The 21,182-nt window shown below is 52.2% G+C and overlaps 1 protein-coding gene across 1 annotated transcript in view; it reads right to left on the minus strand.

Moving 5' to 3' along the window:
* Positions 1-21,182, minus strand: part of TCERG1L (transcription elongation regulator 1 like) — a 63,220-nt gene that overhangs the window by 26,208 nt on the left and 15,830 nt on the right. Inside the window, exon 4 of the mRNA XM_066554700.1 lies at positions 21,017-21,175. Coding sequence (XP_066410797.1) covers positions 21,017-21,175 — 159 coding nt within the window. The remainder of the gene's footprint in view (positions 1-21,016; positions 21,176-21,182) is intronic.

Below are 21,182 nucleotides of genomic sequence, written 5' to 3' on the forward strand. Positions count from 1 at the left end.
GGAAAATCCTTTCCTTAGGATTGTTCCTCCTGAGAAGCTGAGAGGCCTCAGGAACAAAATGTACCCAATGGTTATCTGCTGCTGTGGGATGCAACAGGTGCAGCTGGGATTGGGCTCATGTGCTTGTTTCTAATTCATGGCCAATCACAACCCAGCTGGCTCAGACTCTCTGTCCCACACACAGCCTCTGTTATTCGTTCTTTCCTTTTCTATTCCTTGCCAGCCTTCTGATGAAATCCTTTCTTCTATTCTTTTAGTATAGTTTTAATGTAATATATATCATAAAATAATAAATCAGCCTTGTGAAACATGGAGTCAGATCCTGGTCTCTTCCCCCATCCTCAGACCCCTGTGAACACTGTCACACCACCCTTGGGTTCTGTGAGTTCTCTACAGCCAAAACTGCAATGATTTCCATAACTTGCATAATTATCCCTGCAATTGCACCCTGCACTGGAGATGAGCTCTGCTCATTCCCCACCTCAGCTTCTGCCACCTCTCAAACGTGCCGTGCCATTCTATAATTTCAGCTGCTTCTTTATGCTGATTTATTACCCCATCCAGGAACAATATCAGTGCATCTTCTGATGCGATGGAACCAATTATCCCACGGCTTCCATCCGCACCAGAGCCAAGTACATATAAATATATATTTATATACACATATATATGCATTTCATACATGCAGATGGGGTTCAACTGCTTATTTTAATTATAACTGCTGCTCACCAAATAAGCTGGAATGATTTAAGGCAATCTTAACCTTTAAGGAATAAATATTTATGCTTTGGAGCTCTTTGTGCTTATGAAGAGCAGTCTTTGCAATGGATGGCTTCGGAATACAAACACAGCCTGGATGGAGTTGAATGTCACGGTGCAATATCAGCCTCTGCTCTGAACATAACCTGGGCTGGAATTACACCTGAGTGTGAGCCCACACTCTGCTGCTTTGTGATTAAATTCAGGCCAATTCTACTCTAAAACAATGCTGAGGAGGGGGAGGGAGGAGGGAAGTGCTGTTCCCTGTGAAGTTGTGGGTGCTGCCAGGGCCAGGGCAGGCTGATGAGCCATCGGTGCCTCTGGAGAACATCTGCACCTTCCTGGGATCCTTTCAGCCATTTCCAGCATCTTCCAACACAGCCACACAAGGCAGAGGGGAAGCAGGTGACAGGGACAGGAGGAGGTGACAGGGACAAGGTGAGCAGGGACAGGAGGAGGTGAGAGGGATAGGGACAAGGTGAGCAGGGACAGGAGGAGGTGACAGGGACAAGGTGAGCAGGGACAGGAGGAGGTGAGCAGGAAAAGGAGAAAGTGACAGGGACAAGGCGAGCAGGGACAGGAGGAGGTGACAGGGATAGGGACAAGGTGGGCAGGGACCAGGAGGAGGTAACAGGGAAAAGGTGAGCAGAACCAGGAGGAGGTGAGAGAGACAGAGAAAAGATGAGCAGGGACAAGGTGAGCAGGGACAGGAGGAGGTGAGAGAGACAGAGAAAAGATGAGCAGGGACAGGGACAAGGTGAGCAGGAGAGGAGGCTGCTCCATGCCCAACACAGATTTAGATCCCCTGGTCTCTCTGGTGCCTGCTCCATTCCCCAGCCCCTCCCTGGCCATGCTGGCACTGAGCTGCAGCAGTGAGGAGTCAGAGATTCAGTGCTGGGCACTTCTGCAGCTATGACATTTTCTGAAAAATCCTTTCCTTAGGATTTCTCCTCCTGAGAAGCTGAGAGGCCTCAGGAACAAAATGTACCCAATGGTTATCTGCTGCTGTGGGATGCAACAGGTGCAGCTGGGATTGGGCTCATGGGGTTGTTTCTAATTCATGGCCAATCACAGCCCAGCTGGTCCAGACTGTCTTGGTCAGTCACAAACCTTTGTGATCATTCTTTCCTTTTCTATTCTTAGCCAGCCTTCTGATGAAATCCCTTCTTCTATTCTTTTAGTATAGTTTTAATAAATATATACCATAAAATAATAAATCAAGACTTCAGAAACATGGAGTCAGATCCTGGTCTCTTCCCCCATCCTGGGACCCCTGTGAACACCATCACACACTGCCCCAGCCCCTCGTGGCACTGAGCTGCAGCTGTGAGGTGTCTGAGCTCAGTGCTGGGCCCTGCCCCAGCCCGTGGGATGTGAGCAGTGCCTGCAGTTGCCAGCTCTGCGTGGGCAGCTCCAGGAGGCAGCTGCAGGAGCCAGCGTGCCCTGCCTGGTGCTGCAGGCAGAGCTCAGCTCCTCAGAGCCAGCAGTGCCAGCACTTCCCAGTGCCCTCGCTGCTGCTGCTGCCCCTGCAGGGCCCCTGCGGGACCTGGGCTTGGCAATAAACCACTCAAACCCGAATTAACTCCAATAGTTCGTAAAAACATTGGTCTTGTAGGCCAAAGATTGAAGACTAAACCCCTTCTTAGAGTTACCCCCCCATCCTGTTGTTGTTCTATTTCTAGAGTCCCATACTGCTGTTATCAGATTTCTAAAGTCCATACTTCCTCTGTGTGTTCTTACGGCTGCAGATCTTCAGAGCACAGACTCCTTCTTCTGCATGCTGTTCTCTCTCAGTTCAGGGCTCTTTTAAGGCTCTCTTTGACTGGTTAATTTGCTTTCTTTTATTTTAGTTATTTTTATTAGTTACAGCTGCAGTTCAATTAAAGACATTGCAGCTGCAGCTTATCAAAAACAACTGAAACTTCTTAAAACAAAGCTTCTATACAGATATTTAAATACAATACATACATTTTACTAAAACTCAAAAACCACCTCTTCCTATACACCTCTCCTATACCATCCTATCTCGGGAAGAAAGGACTCAAACCCTCCTCTCCAGCTCCCAAAGCTGGCATTATTAACTAAATGAGAGAAGAAGCAGGGCAGAGCTCAGAGCTGCTGCTGTGATGAGGGTGAGGCACCAGCACAGAGCCCTGCCCGAGGTGGGGCAGCCCCACAGAGGAGCCCAGCCTGCAGTGGGGAGGGATGTTCCAGGCACAGGAGAGCAGAAGAGAGAGGGCTGCGGGTGCAGTGGGGATAAATCAGGATAAATCCACACCTCACGCAGTCCTGGCTCTGCTGGGGCATCACAGGGGAGCAATTCCCTGCCCCAGCAGCACCAGCTGGGATCAGGGGATCCCAGGGTCACTACGGCTGCAAAGCACCTGCAAGACCATCAAGCCCAGCCAGCAGCACCATGGTCACCACTAAACCATGTCCCCGGGTGCCACATCCTCTCAGAAATCCCTCCAGAGATGGGGACTCCACCATTCCCTGTTCTGGGGCTTTACAACCCTTCCATGAATAAACCTCCCCTAATTTCTGACCTGAACTGCCCTGCTGTGGCCGCCCTGGCCCTTGAGCACTCACCCTGATGTAACCCACGGTCCCCGGGCACAGGGAGGAGGAGTTTGGGACATCCTGGCACATTACCATCGCTTCTCCTGATGGGAAGGAGCAGTGAAATCAGCAATTGCAGCCCCAGTGTCTGACAGGCAGGCCCAGAAATGCACCCAGTCGTGTTTATTGGTGCTGCTGTCAGCTCCTGGCCCCAGGAGGTGCTGGAGATCAGGGCCCAGGGACTTGCTTCATTTGGAAGCACAGTCAGTCCATCCTGATGAGGTAATTTGGGGCAGTCCTGCCTACCTGCAAAGGACAAGAGTATACTCTCTGCTTGGAAAAAAAAAAAAGGAAAAATTAAGGAGTAATAAAAAAAAAAAAAATCGACTTTTCCCAAGCAGGCAGCATCCTTGAGCTCCATGCAGCCCTCAGCCCTGCTCCCCTTCCCCTCAAGGACACAGCACACTCCTCCCCAGGGCAGCCCCTGCTGGGTGAGCACGAGGCTGCCCAGGAGCCACCTCTGAGGAATTTGCCTTCCTTCCTCTGCTCCTTTGTACGGCCCAGACGCGTCCATTAAAACATTCAGCACTTTCTGAATGTGATTATGCCCTTCCCTGTGCTCAGACTGGGGACGTGTGGTGCCTCCTGAGCAGCAGCTGCCCTTGGCTGCCTGCACAGGCGCAGGGCTGGGGGGGAGCGTCCCAGCACAGCTGGCACAGCTGGCACAGCTGCTGCAGGGCTCGGCACAGCTGCCCTGCCCCACTGCCACCCCCAGCTCAGCCCCAGGGGCAGATGGAGCTCCCTGGGTGACGGGGAGAGCCCCCAGCGGTGCTTTGGGAGCACAAACCCACCCAAGTGGGGCTGGAATGGCCATCCCTGCTGCCCTTTGTGCTGGGACCAGCCCAGGGGTCACAGGGCACTGGGCATGGGTGGGCACAGCTCTGACCCCTCAGTGCCACTGGGACTGTTGGAGTTCAAAAACCCATGATCACATCAGCCATTATATGCAGTGCTTTTTATTCAAGAGCTCTGGGAATCGGGGTGGTTTCCACCCAAATCTGACTCCCACCATACATTCGAGGTGAACGTGTTTTTTACTCTATAGTTATATAACTTTCATGTTAATTATTAAACTCATATTGTTCTATTGTATACATAGATTTCAGGCAAGCATGGCTTCTCATGGTTCCCCCCTTAAATTTCTAACATGGTTTCTCATGATTCTTCTTATGCTTATACAATAATTATATTTAGTTACTAAACAACCATCACATCTAACAATTCTATCATTTATCATACTGCTTACACAGGTGCAGTGACCTGAGAAAACACAAAGCCCAACATTTTCATTTTCTATCTTTAACATTTTCCAGGGCTCCACTATCAGGAGCAGCCCAGGGGTCACAGGGCACTGGGCATGGGTGGGCACAGCTGGGAACAGAACCAGCAAAGCCCCAGCGAGGGGCACACAGGGCTGGGCTGGGAGGGACACACCAGGCAAGCACAGCATCTGCAGAACCCCAGAGTGCCAGGCTGCTGTGGGCTGGAGGGAGGAATCCCTGTTTATCCCTCCCCTAATTCCCATCCACATCCATATCCCCTAAACCCCACCCAGTGCCACCTCCCAGGGCCCCAGGTGCTCCCAGCCTGGCCTGGGGAGTGCCCAGGGGCCACTTCCATCAGCAGGGAGGAAAAAGGAGGAGAATTTTATAAATCAGATTTTCTGCTCTCCTACCCAGTCAGAGCCAACCCTGGAAATCAGCACTGCTGGCTTTGGCAGAATGACCCAACTGCTTTGCTCTCCTTCATCCACCTGTGCCGTGCTTTATGTTTGTCTGGGTTTTCCCATTTGCAAACTGAAAAAAAAAGATCCAGAAATTTCTGCTGAAGAGCTCCTGCATCCAAAAATGATACAGAAATTTCTGCTGGAGAGCTCCTGTATCCAAAAAGGATACAGGAATTCCTGCTGGAGAGCTCCTGTATCCAAAAAGGATACAGGAATTCCTGCTGGAGAGCTCCTGCATCCAAAAATGATACAGAAATTTCTGCTGGAGAGCTCCTGTATCCAAAAAGGATGCAGGAATTTCTGCTGGAGAGCTCCTGTATCCAAAAAGGATGCAGGAATTCCTGCTGGAGAGCTCCTGTATCCAAAAAGGATGCAGGAATTCCTGCTGGAGAGCTCCTGTATCCAAAAAGGATCCAGGAATTTCTGCTGGAGAGCTCCTGTATCCAAAAAGGATGCAGGAATTTCTGCTGGAGAGCTCCTGTATCCAAAAAGGATGCAGGAATTCCTGCTGGAGAGCTCCTGTATCCAAAAAGGATGCAGGAATTCCTGCTGGAGAGCTCCTGTATCCAAAAAGGATGCAGAAATTTCTGCTGGAGAGCTCCTGTATCCAAAAAGGATGCAGGAATTCCTGCTGGAGAGCTCCTTCCCTGCTGCACTGGAAAAGTGTCAAAAAGAATCCACCCTGAGCTGGGGGGCAGCACAGCAGAATGACAGGAGCTGGAAGGTGAGGGGTGGCAGCAGCAGGGATGGCACAGCCTGGCCCTGGCACTGGGGACTCGAGGCCATCACAGGGACTGGGAGAAGCAGGATTTTGGCACAGAAATGCTCTGGGGTTTTTTAGTTTAAAATTGATGGTGTAGAAGCCAAGTCACCCCACTGGATTCCATCAGAGGAATAAATTGCCCAGGGAGGAGGTCAGAAATTGAATGAAGGGTCTTCTCTCTTTGGTGAAGTGAAAAATAAAAGTGTGAGGCACAGAACTACATCTGGAGAGAGATTTATGCCCAGACAAATCAGTGTGCAGCAGAACACAAATGTGGAGAGACATCACTGGTCTGTTCATGGGACACCTCCCAGCCTGGCAGTGCCCAGGGCCAGGCTGGGCAGGGCTGGAGCAGCCTGGGACAGAGGGAGATGTCCCTGCCATGCCCTGGGTGGGATTTAGGGCATCCCAACCCATTCCAAGGCTGGATCTCCATTAGATCCCAACCCCTGCTGGATCCCTGCCATGCCCTGGGTGGGATTTAGGGCATCCCAACCCATTCCATGGCTGGATCTCCATTAGATCCCAACCCATGCTGGATCCCTGCCATGCACTGGGTGGGATTTAGGGCATCCCAACCCATTCCATGGCTGGATCTCCATTAGATCCCAACCCCTGCTGGATCCCTGCCATGCACTGGGTGGGATTTGGGCCATCCCAACCCACTCCAAGGCTGGATCCTGAGCAGATCCCAACCCCTGCTGGTTCCCTGCCATGCACTGGGTGGGATTTAGGGCATCCCAACCCATTCCAAGGCTGGATCCTGAGCAGATCCCAACCCATGCTGGATCCCTGCCATGCACTGGGTGGGATTTGGGCCATCCCAACCCACTCCAAGGCTGGATCTCCATTAGATCCCAACCCATGCTGGATCCCTGCCATGCCCTGGGTGGGATTTGGGCCATCCCAACCCATTCCATGGCTGGATCACCATTAGATCCCAGCTCCTGCTGGATCCCTGCCATGCCCTGGGTGGGATTTGGGCCATCCCAATCCATTCCATTGTTGGATCTCCATTAGATCCCAGCTCCTGTTGGATCCCTGCCATGCACTGGGTGGGATTTAGGGCATCCCAACCCACTCCAAGACTGGATCTCCATTAGATCCCAACCCCTGCTGGATCCCTGCCATGCACTGGGTGGGATTTAGGGCATCCCAACCCATTCCATGGCTGGATCTCCATTAGATCCCAACCCATGCTGGTTCCCTGCCATGCACTGGGTGGGATTTGGGCCATCCCAACCCATTCCATGGCTGGATCTCCATTAGATCCCAACCCCTGCTGGATCCCTGCCATGCACTGGGTGGGATTTAGGCCATCCCAATCCATTCCATGGCTGGATCTCCATTAGATCCCAGGCCCTGCTGGATCCCTGCCATGCCCTGGGTGGGATTTAGGCCATCCCAATCCATTCCATTGTTGGATCTCCATTAGATCCCAGGCCCTGCTGGATCCCTGCCATGCCCTGGGTGGGATTTAGGGCATCCCAACCCACTCCATTGTTGGATCTCCATTAGATCCCAGGCCCTGCTGGCCCCCAGCCCCTCCCCAGCAGAGCAGAGCTGCACTTTTGTTTCTGCAGGGTCATTTGGAGCTTTCATTTCAATATGCATTGCCATAACCACTTCAGAACTGGTGAATGCTGGAGTAAATTGCTTATTGGAGCGGGAAGGGAAGAAAGTCAGCAAGAATTCCTGAAAATCTGCAGAGTCAGGCCTAAGTGGCAATGAGCACGTTCTGCAGTGAGCTGTGCTGGGGAACATTTCCCTCTCCAATTTCTCCTCCTTTAACAACCTGGTTTTTTGCAATTTCCACCAAATGAGCAGTGAAACGAGGGAAGGCACAGAGGCTTCAAAAGCAAAGTGAAATCAAAACAAATCAACCCCCCCAAAGGCTGGAGTGCCACATTCAGCCATTTCTTACAGTCCTGTCCTACTGGTGTTTGAAATGCCACCTGTAAAAACCAGCCAGGGAAACACTCCTCCCTGAGGGAGGGGGAGAGGATGACCTCTGAAGGGCCCCTCAAAAACAAATTATTCCATGATTCCATGAGAGTGGCAGCACCAGCAGAGCCCACACCCCAAATCTGCTGGGTTCAGGGGCAGGAAATACCCCCCAAAGCCCTGTGAAGTGTCCTGCCCCTCCCTGCCAGGGACAATCCCAGGAAGCCACAGCTCTGACCACCCTCCAGAGCCCTGTGAAGTGTCCTGGCCCTCCCTGCCAGGGACAATCCCAGGAAGCCACAGCTCTGACCACCCTCCAGAGCCCTGCTGCAGCACTTGGGACACCTGGGGAGTCCCAGCTTAGAAATTCCTCAGAGGAATCATTTCAGACAGGGTTTGTCACCCCCATTTCTTCTCTTTTGGGGCGGAATGGTTGCTCACGGCCCTGTGCCCATCCCAAGAAAGCCCTTGCCCACCCTGACATCCTCTGGTGCTGCCCCTGTGATCCCAGGCAGGAATTCTCCCTTTGTGCCAAATCCCAACAGTGGCTTTAACTGGGAAAAAAAGAAGTTCAGACTGAAACAAGAAGTCTGTGAGCAGCAGAAGCTAAGAGAAAGCATTTCCCAACTTTTAATGAGATTTCTCATCACAGGAGCTGTAAGAGCAGGGCTCACCATGACGGAATTGAACCCGACACATTTAATAACAAAAAGAGCAGGATTATTAAACCCCATTCAAGCCTTGCTTAGAAAAGCAAATGATGCAAATCCTGGCAGGCTCAGCTCGTGTCCCTGGGTGACTGCAGAGCTGAGACCTGCTCCAGACCCCGCTGGGCTCAGCTCCTCAGCCTCAGGCTGCACATCCAGCTCCTGCTGGAGGCTCTCCCTGCCCGCTTCTGCTCTGGAAGAGGAGCAGGCAGGGAGTGTTTGGGCAAGGCTCTCAGGCACGGGGCACTGCTGGGTGCCTGTGCCAGGCCAGGAGCTGGGCTGGGCCCTTGGGGTCCCCTCCAGCTCGGGGTGTGCTGTGATCCAGAGTAAAACTCAGCTTTTCTCACTTATTTCTGACTGCTCTGATATGGAGCTGAAGTGTGAGATCCCTCCTGCCCTGGGAGCCCAGGGAAAGCAGAGCCCCAGGGGTGGCTTCTCCTTGAGTTGCTTTGTGCCAGGAGGAACTGGAGAGCAAGAGGCACCAGAATTTCTACTGAGAAGCACAAACCACTCCTTTGGGGACACTTGTGGCAGTGTGTGGAATTGTGACAAGGTGCTCTGAGCTGCTCTGGCAAGGTGGGAATGGCACTCCTGCAAAGGGACCCAGGACAAACCAGTTATCACCATTTATCTGCCTCAGATCTCTGCTCCTCTTGCATCAACACCTCTCTAGTGAACATTCCCTGAATTTCAAAATTCTGCACTGAGACTGAGCCATCGAGCTGGCTTTACTCATTAAAGAGAAATCTTGGCAGAGCTGTGCCCCAAAACGAGACAAATCTCTTCTCTCCAGCTGAGAGATCCCGTTCCCAAGTGACAATGACAGTGACATTTTACACACTGTGAAACAAAACCCACTGAAACCTTCCCTGCCTGGACTGGGCTGCAGAGAAAAGACAGAAAGGAAGAGGGAAGATGGTGAAAAGTCTCCAGCAAGGAGAATCCTCCTCTGAGGACAGGGCCCACCATATCCCTGAGGTGCCACCAGGAGTGGGGAGAGCCTGGGCAGCCCTGGGTCTGCAGGCTGGCACAGGGGTCAGGCCACAGGCCCTGCCTCCCTCCCTGGGGTACTCCACACACAAGATCACCACCAGGCAATCGCTGATTGAACAATTCATTCATGCCCTGGGAACCCAGCAGAGGAGATGTTCACCACAGCTGTGGCTCCCCCAAACCACAGCTCAGTGAGCTCTGTCCTTCCCAAGCCTCTGCAACTCCCAGAGCCCAGCAGCCCCAGGAATGCTCCTCTGGACAGCAAACCCTGGGGGAATTCAGAGAGCACAACCCAAACCCTGGGGAATTCAGAGACCACGACCCAAACCCTGGGGAATTCAGAGACCAGAACCCAAACCCTGGGGGAATTCAGAGACCAGAACCCAAACCCTGGGGAATTCAGAGACCACGACCCAAACCCTGGGGAATTCAGAGACCAGAACCCAAACCCTGGGGGAATTCAGAGAGCACAACCCAAACCCTGGGGGAATTCAGAGACCAGAACCCAAACCCTGGGGAATTCAGAGACCAGAACCCAAACCCTGGGGGAATTCAGAGACCAGAACCCAAACCCTGGGGAATTCAGAGACCAGAACCCAAACCCTGGGGGAATTCAGAGACCAGAACCCAAACCCTGGGGAATTCAGAGACCAGAACCCAAACCCTGGGGGAATTCAGAAACCAGCACCCAAACCAGCTGTTCTCCACTCCCCATCTCTGCAAACGAGTGCTCCTGCCAGGCATGGGCACCCAGGAGCTTCATCTGGGATCAGGGAGAGCCTCGTCCTGCCCAGGGGAGTGCCCCAGGCTGTGGGGCTTGCAGAGCCCATGGAATTCCACCATGCCCTGGATTTGCCACCCCCACGAGCACCGGGTGAAGCCAAGCCAAGCTCTGTCACAGACATCTTTCATGAACAATCCTTTCTTAGGATTTTTCCTTGTGAGAAGCTGCAGTTTCAGCAACCAAAAGTAAGCAATGGTTATCTGCTGCTGTGGAATGCAACAGGTAGAGCCGTGATTGGTCTCCTGTGGGTGTTTGGATTTACTGACCACTCATGGCAGAGCTGGCTCTTGCTCTCTGGCTGAGACACAGATCTTTGTTATTCATTCTTGTCTATTCTTAGCTTAGCTAGCTTCTGAAGAAACCTTTTCCTTTCTATTTCTTTTTAGTATAGTCTTAATGTAACATATATCATAAAATAATAAATCAAGCCTTCTGATCATGGAGTCAACATTCTCGTCTCTTCTTCCTCCTGAAAACCCCTGTGACCATGGTCCCAAAGCTCTGCTGCTCACTGAGGGAAAAACCCCAGGATTGTTCATCCTGCAGCCTCAGAGCTCTGATCCTCTCCTGGGCTTTGTTTGAAATCCTGTGGAATCATGCAATATCCAGGGCTGGGACCCAGGGATCATCAGTCCAGCCCCTGTCCCTGCACAGACACCCCCAATCCCACCTGGGCATCCCTGGCAGTGCTGTCCAAGCTCTCCTGGAGCTCTGGCAGCCTCGGGGCTGTGCCCATTCCCTGGGCAGAGCCAGCGCCCTCTGGGGATGAACCTTTCCCTAAAATCCACCCAAACCCCCTTGCCCAGCTCCAGCCTCTCCCTGGGTCCCATCCCTGCCCCAGGGAGCAGAGCAACACAAACCATTATTAATGATTAAGAAAGCCTCAACAGTCTGAACTTTTCTGGCAGCTCACTGAGGGGATCCCAATTCCTGTTAGCCCAGGACACAGCTGTGGCATTCCCTTGGCATTCCCTCCCTCCCAGGACACCCAGCCAGGGCACAGCCCACGCCAGCAGGGACTGCAGATCTTTCCAGCCTGGTTCCAAGGTGTAGAACTGCACTGAGATCTGCCCAGGCCTGCTGGTATTATTTGTACACCTTCTGCCCTCCTGCTGCATTGCACACCTTCATGGAGCCTCCAAACTGGGGGGGGAAAAGCTTGGTTGGATTTTTGGGCAGTTTGTGAAGCAGCAGCTCCTGACCCGGGTGACCTCCCTGCCCTCCCAGCAGGGCAGGTGGCAGCCAGCCCAGACCAAAGGCGCCTCCTGAATTATTCATGGAGCCACCAGTGAGTGAGAAATCAGAAAATTGGGAAATAAGGCTGGAGGGGCCCGAAGGCACAGCAGGGATCTGTGCTGAGCCCTGGAGGGACTGGGGCTCTCTGGGGCTGGGACAGAGCTTCTGCAAGCCCAGGGAGGGGAGGGGGGACCACCCTGCAGCCCAGGAGCCTCTGCCCTCAGCCAGAGAAACGGGGGCGGTGAGGATGGTGATGGTGATGGTCACCCCACAGCCTTCACCTCCCACAGCCCGAGAAAAGGGGGCGGTGAGGATGGTGATGGTGATGGTCACCCCACAGCCTTCACCTCCCACAGCCAGAGAAAAGGGGGCGGTGAGGATGGTGATGGTGATGGTCACCCCACAGCCTTCATCTCCCACAGCCCGAGAAAAGGGGGCGGTGAGGATGGTGATGGTGATGGTCACCCCACAGCCTTCATCTCCCACAGCCCGAGAAAAGGGGGCGGTGAGGATGGTGATGGTGATGGTCACCCCACAGCCTTCACCTCCCACAGCCCTTCTCACCGCTCTGCCCGGTCCCATTTCCCAAACGTTTCTGATTCTTTTCCAGCCTCACACAAACCCCAGCAGCAAATTTCCATCTCCTCTCTGGACAGGATGTAATTGTGAGAGAACACACTGAATTATGCAGCATCAGACCCCCAGAACCTCCCCTTGCTCCTGTCACAGCACTGTAATTATTTCTGCCTGAACCAATCCTTTGTGTTTTGGAGTGAAATCTTCAAGCACTCATTTCTGGAAGGCTTTGAGTCAGAAATTAGATTTGGAAATTTGAGCCCAGCCAGGCAGAAACCAAGACTGTGACCCTTGTGCTCCATTTTTTGGTGGTTTCTGAGTCAGGTTGAAGGTCCCAGGTTCTTGACACCACAGAGGGAGCTTGGTGTGGAACAGGGGCTGGCAGGAGGTGACAGAATCCCAGCCTGGTTTGTGCTGGAAGGACCTTAAAGCCCATCCCATGGCACCCCTGCCAAGGGCAGGGACCCTCCAGTGTCCCCAGGTCCTTCTCCCTTTCCCCTTCCACCATCCCCACGTCCTGCATGTGCCAACAGAGCTGCAAGGGCAAGAAAATCCATGAAACTCCATTCAGTGCCCTGGGGAAGCTCCTGTGGCACACTTAAAATCGGGAAATGTAATTAAGTTCCCTTATTTATATTCTGGCCAAGAAGGAAGATTCGTTTTAGCTCGTTACATTTCTGTACACTTTAGTGGGCCCTGACTGGGGAACGGGGCAGTCACCAGGAAACATCCACAGCTCCAAAGCAAAGCTGGGAGCAAACACCAGGAAAATCCCTGAGGATTTGGCTTCCACCATCCAGGGGGCTGAACAGGAATGGCTTTTTGATTGGAGGAGCAACAACAACAACAACAACAACAACAACAACAACAACAACAACAACAACAACAACAACAACAACAACAATAATAATAATAATAATAATAATAATAATAATAATAATAATAATAATAATAATAATAATAATACAAACCCTGAGCTCTCAGACCCCCCACATCATGTCATGGTGCCCTGGAATTTCTGTTCCCCCATAATGAACTCCCAATCAGGTATTTATATATCAGTTTGAGTTTCCAAGATGAAGCACAGCAGCAGTTTGAGTGATTCACGGGATGGTTTGTGGCACAGGGTTTGCTCAGCTCCCAGTCCCACTGGGCAGAGTGTCTGGAGCATTGCAGGGTCCCCTCCTGTTCCAGGGAATGCTGGGGTTGTCCCCTTGCCCAACACACCATGCTGGGAATTGCACCCGGAGGTACAAGGCCCTGCAGATGCAAATCCTAAAATTGGAGATTAATCCACTGGGATTGTGGAACTTCCTCCTCCATCAGGTTTAGCTTTGTACTGAGTTCACCCCACATCCAGCCCCGATTCAGGCCAAACATTGGGAATATATTAGTTGAAATCCACTCTGTGGCTTCATTTTACAGCATCAAAACAAGTCCCCAAACAGCTGAATAATAAAATTGAACACATAAAAAATAAGGTCTAAAAATGCCTTTTTTTTTCCCCCTCCCTAATAAACAAGACAAAAGCACACAAAGCAACACCACTCCCATCTTTTACAGGGGCCTCAGCAGGATTTGCTGCCCTGGTCCCCTCTCCAGGTCCCCCAATATTCCTGCTGGGCACCCCAAAAGCACAAAAGCTGGCCCTGAACATCCCCTGGGGATTGTTTTGCATCCCAGCACCATTCCACCAAGCCTTGGCCACCCCTGCAGAGCTCCTAATGCTTTAACTGCATAAATAAATATCAGGATGCAGCAGCCACCACAACAAGGTGTTCCCTCAGCTCTGATTTTAAACTCTCAGGGATTCTCACAGGAACTCTCATCCATTCATCTTCTTCTGGAGAGGGATAAGCAGGGGCTCCCACTGTCCTTCCAAGGCTCATTCCTTTCTTTCACTCAGTTTGGGTTTTCCTTCTAAGACTTCTGCTCCATTTACAAGAAATATATCGGGTTTAGTGAGGGCTTTTTAAACGACACAAATCTCAGTTAATTTGAGCCTCCAAGAGAAAGAAAAAGAGCCCAGCCTGCCCCATGCAGCCCAGGCTCCTGAGAGGGACCAGGGAAAAGGACAAACTCCTGTGTCAGTGTGTGACCCCCGAGCCCCAGCAGTGCTGCCAGCCCCAGCCGGACCTGTGGAGCAGAGTGGAAATTTTCCAGGGCAGAAATCCATTTTGATTTAGGTGAAATGTACATTTTTGAATTGAATTGTGGTTAGAAAACAGAGCTATTTAGCCTGACTGCAGAACCCAGGCTCAGAGAAACTGCTTCAGTGAAGGACAGAGATAAGGGGGGACACAGAGAGAGACAGAGACTGCTGTGAGAGCAGGTCAGCCTGACCTAGGAATCCTTTCTGATAAAGAAAAACTAGCAGCAAACGTCAGGTGAAATTCATTAAAATGAATATGTACGAACCTATTGTGAAATTGTGTGCATATGTATCTGAGAGGGGGATAAAAAGGGACCTGGAGTTCCAGAAGTATACATGTCATTTTAGGGAATGATTCCCACATGCATCCAGCACTGTAACAAACACACCAGCTTTACAACTTCCACAAAAGTTGTGGAGTTTTGATTATCTCCCCAAAACACCTGGATGGGGAAAACCTGTGGTGGTGTTCACAGGGGTCCCAGGATGGGGGAAGAGACCAGGATCTGACTCCATGTTTCACAAGGCTGATTTATTATTTCATGATATATATTGTATTAAAACTATACTAAAAGAACAGAAGAAAGGATTTCATCAGAAGGCTGGCTAAGCTAAGAATAGAAAGGAATGATCACAAAGGTTTGTGTCTGGGACAGAGAGTCCGAGCCAGCTGGGCTGTGATTGGCCATGAATTAGAAACAAGCACATGAGCCCAATCCCAGATGCACCTGTTGCATCCCACAGCAGCAGATAACCATTGGGTACATTTTGTTCACCTCTCAGCTTCTCAGGAGGAAAAATCCTAAGGAAAGGATTTCTCATGAAAAGATGTCTGTGACAAAACCCCACCTGGCAAGGCTCTGAGCGGAGGAGCTGCTGCTCCTGGGAGGGAAACCTGATGGAAACAGTGCCCAGCACTGCACTTCCCACAGCACAGCCCAGCTCAGTGCTTTAACAAGCACTTACAGACACAGTAAATTAACTCTGACTTCCGTGACATTTACCAAAAGCTGGGCACGACTGAGAGGATTTGGGTTGTTTGTCTTTTGTGACTGCCACTGCAGTATCGATATTTTTCCTTTTGTCAATACCTTGCTATTACATCCCAGGCACTGAGAGCCTCTCCTGGAGCACACCATGGGAGCAGCTGCCTAACCATGAGCCTGGCCTAAGCAGGACTGAGGTGGGGCCTTTTCTTGATGTCCAGCCTGACCCTCAGGTCGTGCTCCTGCTCCCCAGACATCCCAAAGCCTTGGGAACCCCTGTTGGTACCGAGTGCACTGTGATCCATAAACCCACCATGGATTTGCAGCAATAAACTCCCCGTGATTGGCTTTGGATGGTGCAAAAATGTGCAATTCCACAGAGCTGTGCCTGACCTCACCCTGCCCGTCCTCCTCCTGCATTTTGCCTGGGTAACCCAAACAAGCTGAATTTTCACACTGAGAGCCATCACCCCATGATCACAGGCTCCTGAGTGGCAGCTCCAGCTCCCAGCAGGGGCTCACTGGGCAGGAGGAGGGAACTGGTACCATTTCAGTGGGCTCTGGGCATTATCTGAGCCCCTGTGCCAGCCCACCTTTCCTCTGGTGTGCCAGCACAGACAGGGAACCAAAACGTGATTTTGTGCTGAGCGTCAGCCCAGGCAGGAAGTTATCACTCTAATAACTATAAACATTCATTTGCCTGCTTCGTTAGCCAGCATTAGAGCTGGGCACAGCATTTACAGGCAGCTCATAAAGCACAGCCTGTGCCACCCAGCACTCCCCTGTGCCAGTGCCAGGCAAGGGGCACACCCAGCAAGGCCAGGGGAGGCTTCCCCGAGAGGGGAGCTGTGGCCATGATATTTCATGAAAAATCCTTTCCTTAGGAGTTTCTCCTCCTGAGAAGCTGAGAGGCCTCAGGAACAAAATGTACCCAATGGTTATCTGCTGCTGTGGGATGCAACAGGTGCAGCTGGGATTGGGCTCATGGGGTTGTTTCTAATTCATGGCCAATCACAGCCCAGCTGGCTCGGACTCTCTGTCCCAGACACAAACCTTTGTTATCATTCTTTCCTTTTCTATTAGCCAGCCTTCTGATGAAATCCTTTCTTCTATTCTTTCAGTATAGTTTTAATGTAATATATATCATAAAATAATAAATGCGCCTTGTGAAACATGGAGTCAGATCCTGGTCTCTTCCCTCATCCCCAGACCCCTGTGAGCACCATCACAGTGAGCACCATCACAGTGAGCCCCACATTCCTGCCTGGAACTTTGGCTGCTCCCCCAAAATCATTCATTTGTGCTCACCTGATGCTGTGGAATTCCTGTGCAGGGGAGGCTGGGCTGAGGTGAACTAAGAATTCAGAATTCCCACAGGGAGGATGCCAAAGGGGGGCAGTGAGCCCAGCACAGAGCCAGCAGGAGCCACCCCTGGCCAGGGCTGCAGGGGCTTCCCAGGCTCTGACCCACTGGAGTGCAGCTGCTAATTAACCTCATTAACACAAGGAAGGAAAAAGTGTGCACAGAGGTTTGGACACATGGCTCAGCCCAGCCCTCCCAGTAAGGAACTGGGAGGGAGGAGGTTGGCCAGGAAACATCTGGAAAATGCTGGAACATCAAGGCCAGGCTGGACACTGGGGCTGGGAGCACCTGGGACAGTGGGAGGTGTCCCTGCCATGGCAGGGCTGGCACTGGGAGGGCTCTGAGGTCCCTCCAAACCAGTCCATGCAGATGCCCTGGGGGCCTTAGGCTGAGCTCAGGGCTTCAGTGGGACTCACCCCATTGCCTTCCCCAGCCCTGAGCCCTTCCCAGGCCGTGCTGGGACAGTTCTGTGCCTCTGCTGGGACGAGCAGCAGGGCCCCTCCAGCCCAGGAGCCAGCTCTGAGCGTGCTCTGAGCCGGGCTCAGTGAGCAGTCCCTGCCGAGGAGGGACTGACAGACACGGACAGACTGACAGACACGGACAGAGTGAGCCTGGCTCAGTGAGCAGTCCCTGCCGAGGAGGGACTGACAGACACGGACAGACTGACAGACACGGACAGAGTGAGCCTGGCTCAGTGAGCAGTCCCTGCCGGGGAGGGACTGACAGACACGGACAGGCTGACAGACACGGACAGACTGACAGACACGGACAGAGTGAGCCGGGCTCAGTGAGCAGTCCCTGCCGGGGAGGGACTGACAGACACGGACAGACTGACAGACACAGACAGAGTGAGCCTGGCTCAGTGAGCAGTCCCTGCCGGGGAGGGACTGACAGACACGGACAGGCTGACAGACACAGACAGAGCTCAGGCACAGAGCTGGCACCAGGCTGCCCTTGGCACTCAGCATTAAGGTGCTGAGAGGAAAAGGCTCAGTCACTTCCCAGCTGCTCCGTGGCAGCCTAAACCACCACATTTAAACCCTTAAATAATGCTGAGAGCCAGGGAACAGGTGGCAAATGGATTCTATGGCAGATGGTGCCTTTTTTAATATTTGTGCTCTCTGCTAATTTACAGAGTCCATAAGCACAGGCTCATCTCTTACCTTCTTCACTGCTACCATTAAAAACCTGCATGTGAGGAAAATAAACACCCACTCCTTTATGCAGGAGCTGCAGAGGGGTATTAGAGATTACCAGACACCCCATTCTTTAATTACTGCAGGTAAGTGCTGGTGCTTGCAAATTTAATGCATTTAGGGTTTCTTTGAGGCAGATTTCAGAGCCCTGCGTGGCAGTGCTGGGAAATGCAGTTTCCTCCCCCAGCAGGGCCCAGGAAGATGCAGCACAGCGAGGAGCTGCATCTCCACAAGCTCCTGTTTAGTCTTTCTGTTAAACCTGGCACAAAATCCACACTCACAGCCAGGCTGCCATGAAATATTTAAGGGAACATTTGCCTGGGAGATGCACAAGCAGCACCACCAGTAGTTGCAAAATGAAGAAAGGAAATAAAAGCAATACTAACCCAAAATGGGGCTGCAATTGCATTGCTGGAACCTTCTCTGCTCACCTCACTGGTGTGGGAGCAGAGAGCACAGCAATGTGGGGCCAGGGCCCCTCTCACTGCACAGAGCCTGAGCTGGAGCCTCTCCAGCCACAGATCACTCCATGGACAGCTTCCTCAAGCTTCAATATTTTATTCCATATAAAACAGCATTTTATGTTGCTATTAAACCCGGGACTTTTATGCTGCTTCTCTCCCACACGTTTATTTCATCATTACAAGTTTTTCTAGGCTCAGCACAGTGACAAAACAATCCCCAAGAGCACCACTGGCTGCAGAGGCGAGGCACAGCAACCTGCAGCAGCCAGCACCTCCCGGCCCTGCGTGCTCAGCCCCATTGCCAGGGACCCAGCTGGGATCCTTCACAGCCTCCTGCAGGAAAAGGCTGCCTTTAAATTCCCCAAATATCCTTTGCTCTCTCATAGCTTTGCTTCTGATTTTCCTTCCCAAAATGTAAAATAAATTGTATTAAGAGGGAATTTTTAAAAATGACCACACTGCATTGTGCACACTCACAGTTCCCCTAAATTCCTGGAGTTTTGCTTTGAGGGGATTCTAAGGAATTTCCTCTGTGAGGATGGAAAAGCAGCAGAGCCTGGGTCCCCACCTGCCCTGTGCCCTTCCCACACCTCCCACCTCATGTGAACACCCTGCTATTCCCAAAGGTATTAATTAGGCTGCCAGGAGTTAACTGCAAGACTGCAAAACTAACCACAATCAAAGCCTAAAAGATAAATATTCACTCCTAAGACTATTGATCAAATTGAGCAAATGCCTGTGATTGGAGACACAGGACCACACAAGGCAGGAGCAGGACACTGCCCTCTAATAGAATCAATTAACAGGGGATAATCAATTTATTGGGCTAACCAAACACACAGTGTTCAGCCTTCCAGGCACCAATAAACATGGAGATTGAAGCTGGAACTCATGTCATTTTGGGGTATTTAAGTTCATTGCTACTGTGTGCCCGTGGCCTTTCATAAACTTTAGACAAGGGCAGTGTGGGAAGGTCATTAACCCCAGGGTCACAGCTCATTAACCCCGGGGTCACAGCTCATTAACCCCAAACTCACAGGGGTCAGTTTTTAGGTGAGATGTGGATCTGACAAACGCAGCCTGTGCCCCATCCCCACCCTGTCCCCAGCTCTGAGTGCCACCCCCAGGTGCCACCTGCAGGGATGGGCACTGCAACCCTCCCTGGGCACTTCCTGAGCCCCCTTTCCATGGGGAAATTCCTGCTGTGCCCGCCCTGAGCTGCCCTGGCCCAGCCTGAGGCCGTTCCCTCTGCTCCTGTCCCTGTGCCCTCCTGGCAGGAGCTGTGCAGAGCCACAAGGGCCCCCTGAGCCCCCTTTGCTGCTCCCAGCCCTGGTCCCACAGCCCTGCTCTGGCAGAAAGGAGAATCCCTGGGATGCAGCTCTCATTAAACACCAAACACCAAACCAGAGCTCCCCACCAACACCAAAGCAGAGCTGCACCTTCTGCAGAATTCAGTCTCCCTGTGCCTTGCTGTGCTACACCTCAATTACCAAAAGGATGGAAGACGCACCCTCATTTACATTTTTCACTCATTTACATTTTTCACTTAATTGGCAGACAACTGTTCTAAAAATAGCCCCAGGCACCCCAGGTGCAGTCACAAACATTGCCCAAAGGCTGCGACCACCCAGGCCTGCCCAGCCAGGCAGGGATGCCCCCTCAGCTGCCACCTTCAGAAAGGTTCCACTCAGCACCCAGAGAAAAGCCATTTCTGCGGGCACCAGCCACACCTCAGCGCTGGGAAAGGACCCGGGCTGAGCTCTCCCAGCACGTTTGTAACTGAAAACACCCAGACAATCCGCTGGGGACTTCATAAAGTGTTGTACCATGGTGTGCAGCCACCTCGTGAGGGCCCTTCCAGCTGAGAATGTGGACGTTCCAGCTGAGAACATGAACGTTCCAGTTGAGAACATGAACGTTCCAGCTGAGGACATGGACGTTCCAGCTGAGAACATGAACCTTCCAGCTGAGAGGGGGAATGTTCCAGCTGAGGACATGAACGTTCCAGTTGAGAACATGAACGTTCCAGCTGAGGATAGGAACGTTCCAGCTGAGAACTTGAATGTTCCAGCTGAGAAAGTGAACGTTCCAGCTCAGAGGGAGAACATTCCACCTGAGGACATGAACGTTCCAGTTGAGGACATGAACGTTCCAGCTGAGGATATGAACATTTCAGCTGAGAAAGTGAACGTTCCACCTGAGGACATGAACGTTCCAGCTGAGAACATGAACGTTCCAGCTGAGAACATGAACGTTCCAGCTGAGGCTATGAACGTTCCAGCTGAGAACATGAACATTCCACCTGAGAACATGAACGTTCCAGCTGAGGATATGAACGTTCCAGCTGAGAACATGAACGTTCTGCCTGAGAACATGAACGTTCCACCTGAGAACATGAACATTCCGCCTGAGAACATGAACGTTCCAGCTGAGGATAGGAACGTTCCAGCTCAGCTGTGACCACACCACCATAACCTGAGGGTGGGCTGGGGGGCTCACAGGTTTGCCCACAGAACCCCCTCAGAGGAGGCAGGAACCAACTCAGCTGGCCCTAAATGTCCCAGGGACACATCCATGACAAACATCCCTGGAGCTCTGAACCCACTCCTGACAGCCAGCCCAGAGCACAGCTCCACACGGCTCCAGAGCCCCCAGTTTAACCCCGGCAGTGCCGCCCGTGCCCAGCACCCAGCACCACCCCACAGCCCCTGTGCTGCCCAGACTGTCCCCGGGCCCCCAGGAGCCTTACCTGGGAAGGGCGAGGCCAGCAGGGGCACTTTGATGGGGGACAGGGTGAGGAGCTGGCAGGGCTGCAGGCCCGGCGCGGCCTGCGGGGCCTCGGGCTCCAGGGCCACCAGCGCCAGGCTCTGCGTGCCACCCACGGCTTTAAGGCTGCTCTGGCACCCACCTGTGGG

Source organism: Molothrus aeneus, chromosome 8 (assembly GCF_037042795.1).
Source record: "Molothrus aeneus isolate 106 chromosome 8, BPBGC_Maene_1.0, whole genome shotgun sequence".
Lineage (NCBI taxonomy): Eukaryota > Metazoa > Chordata > Aves > Passeriformes > Icteridae > Molothrus > Molothrus aeneus.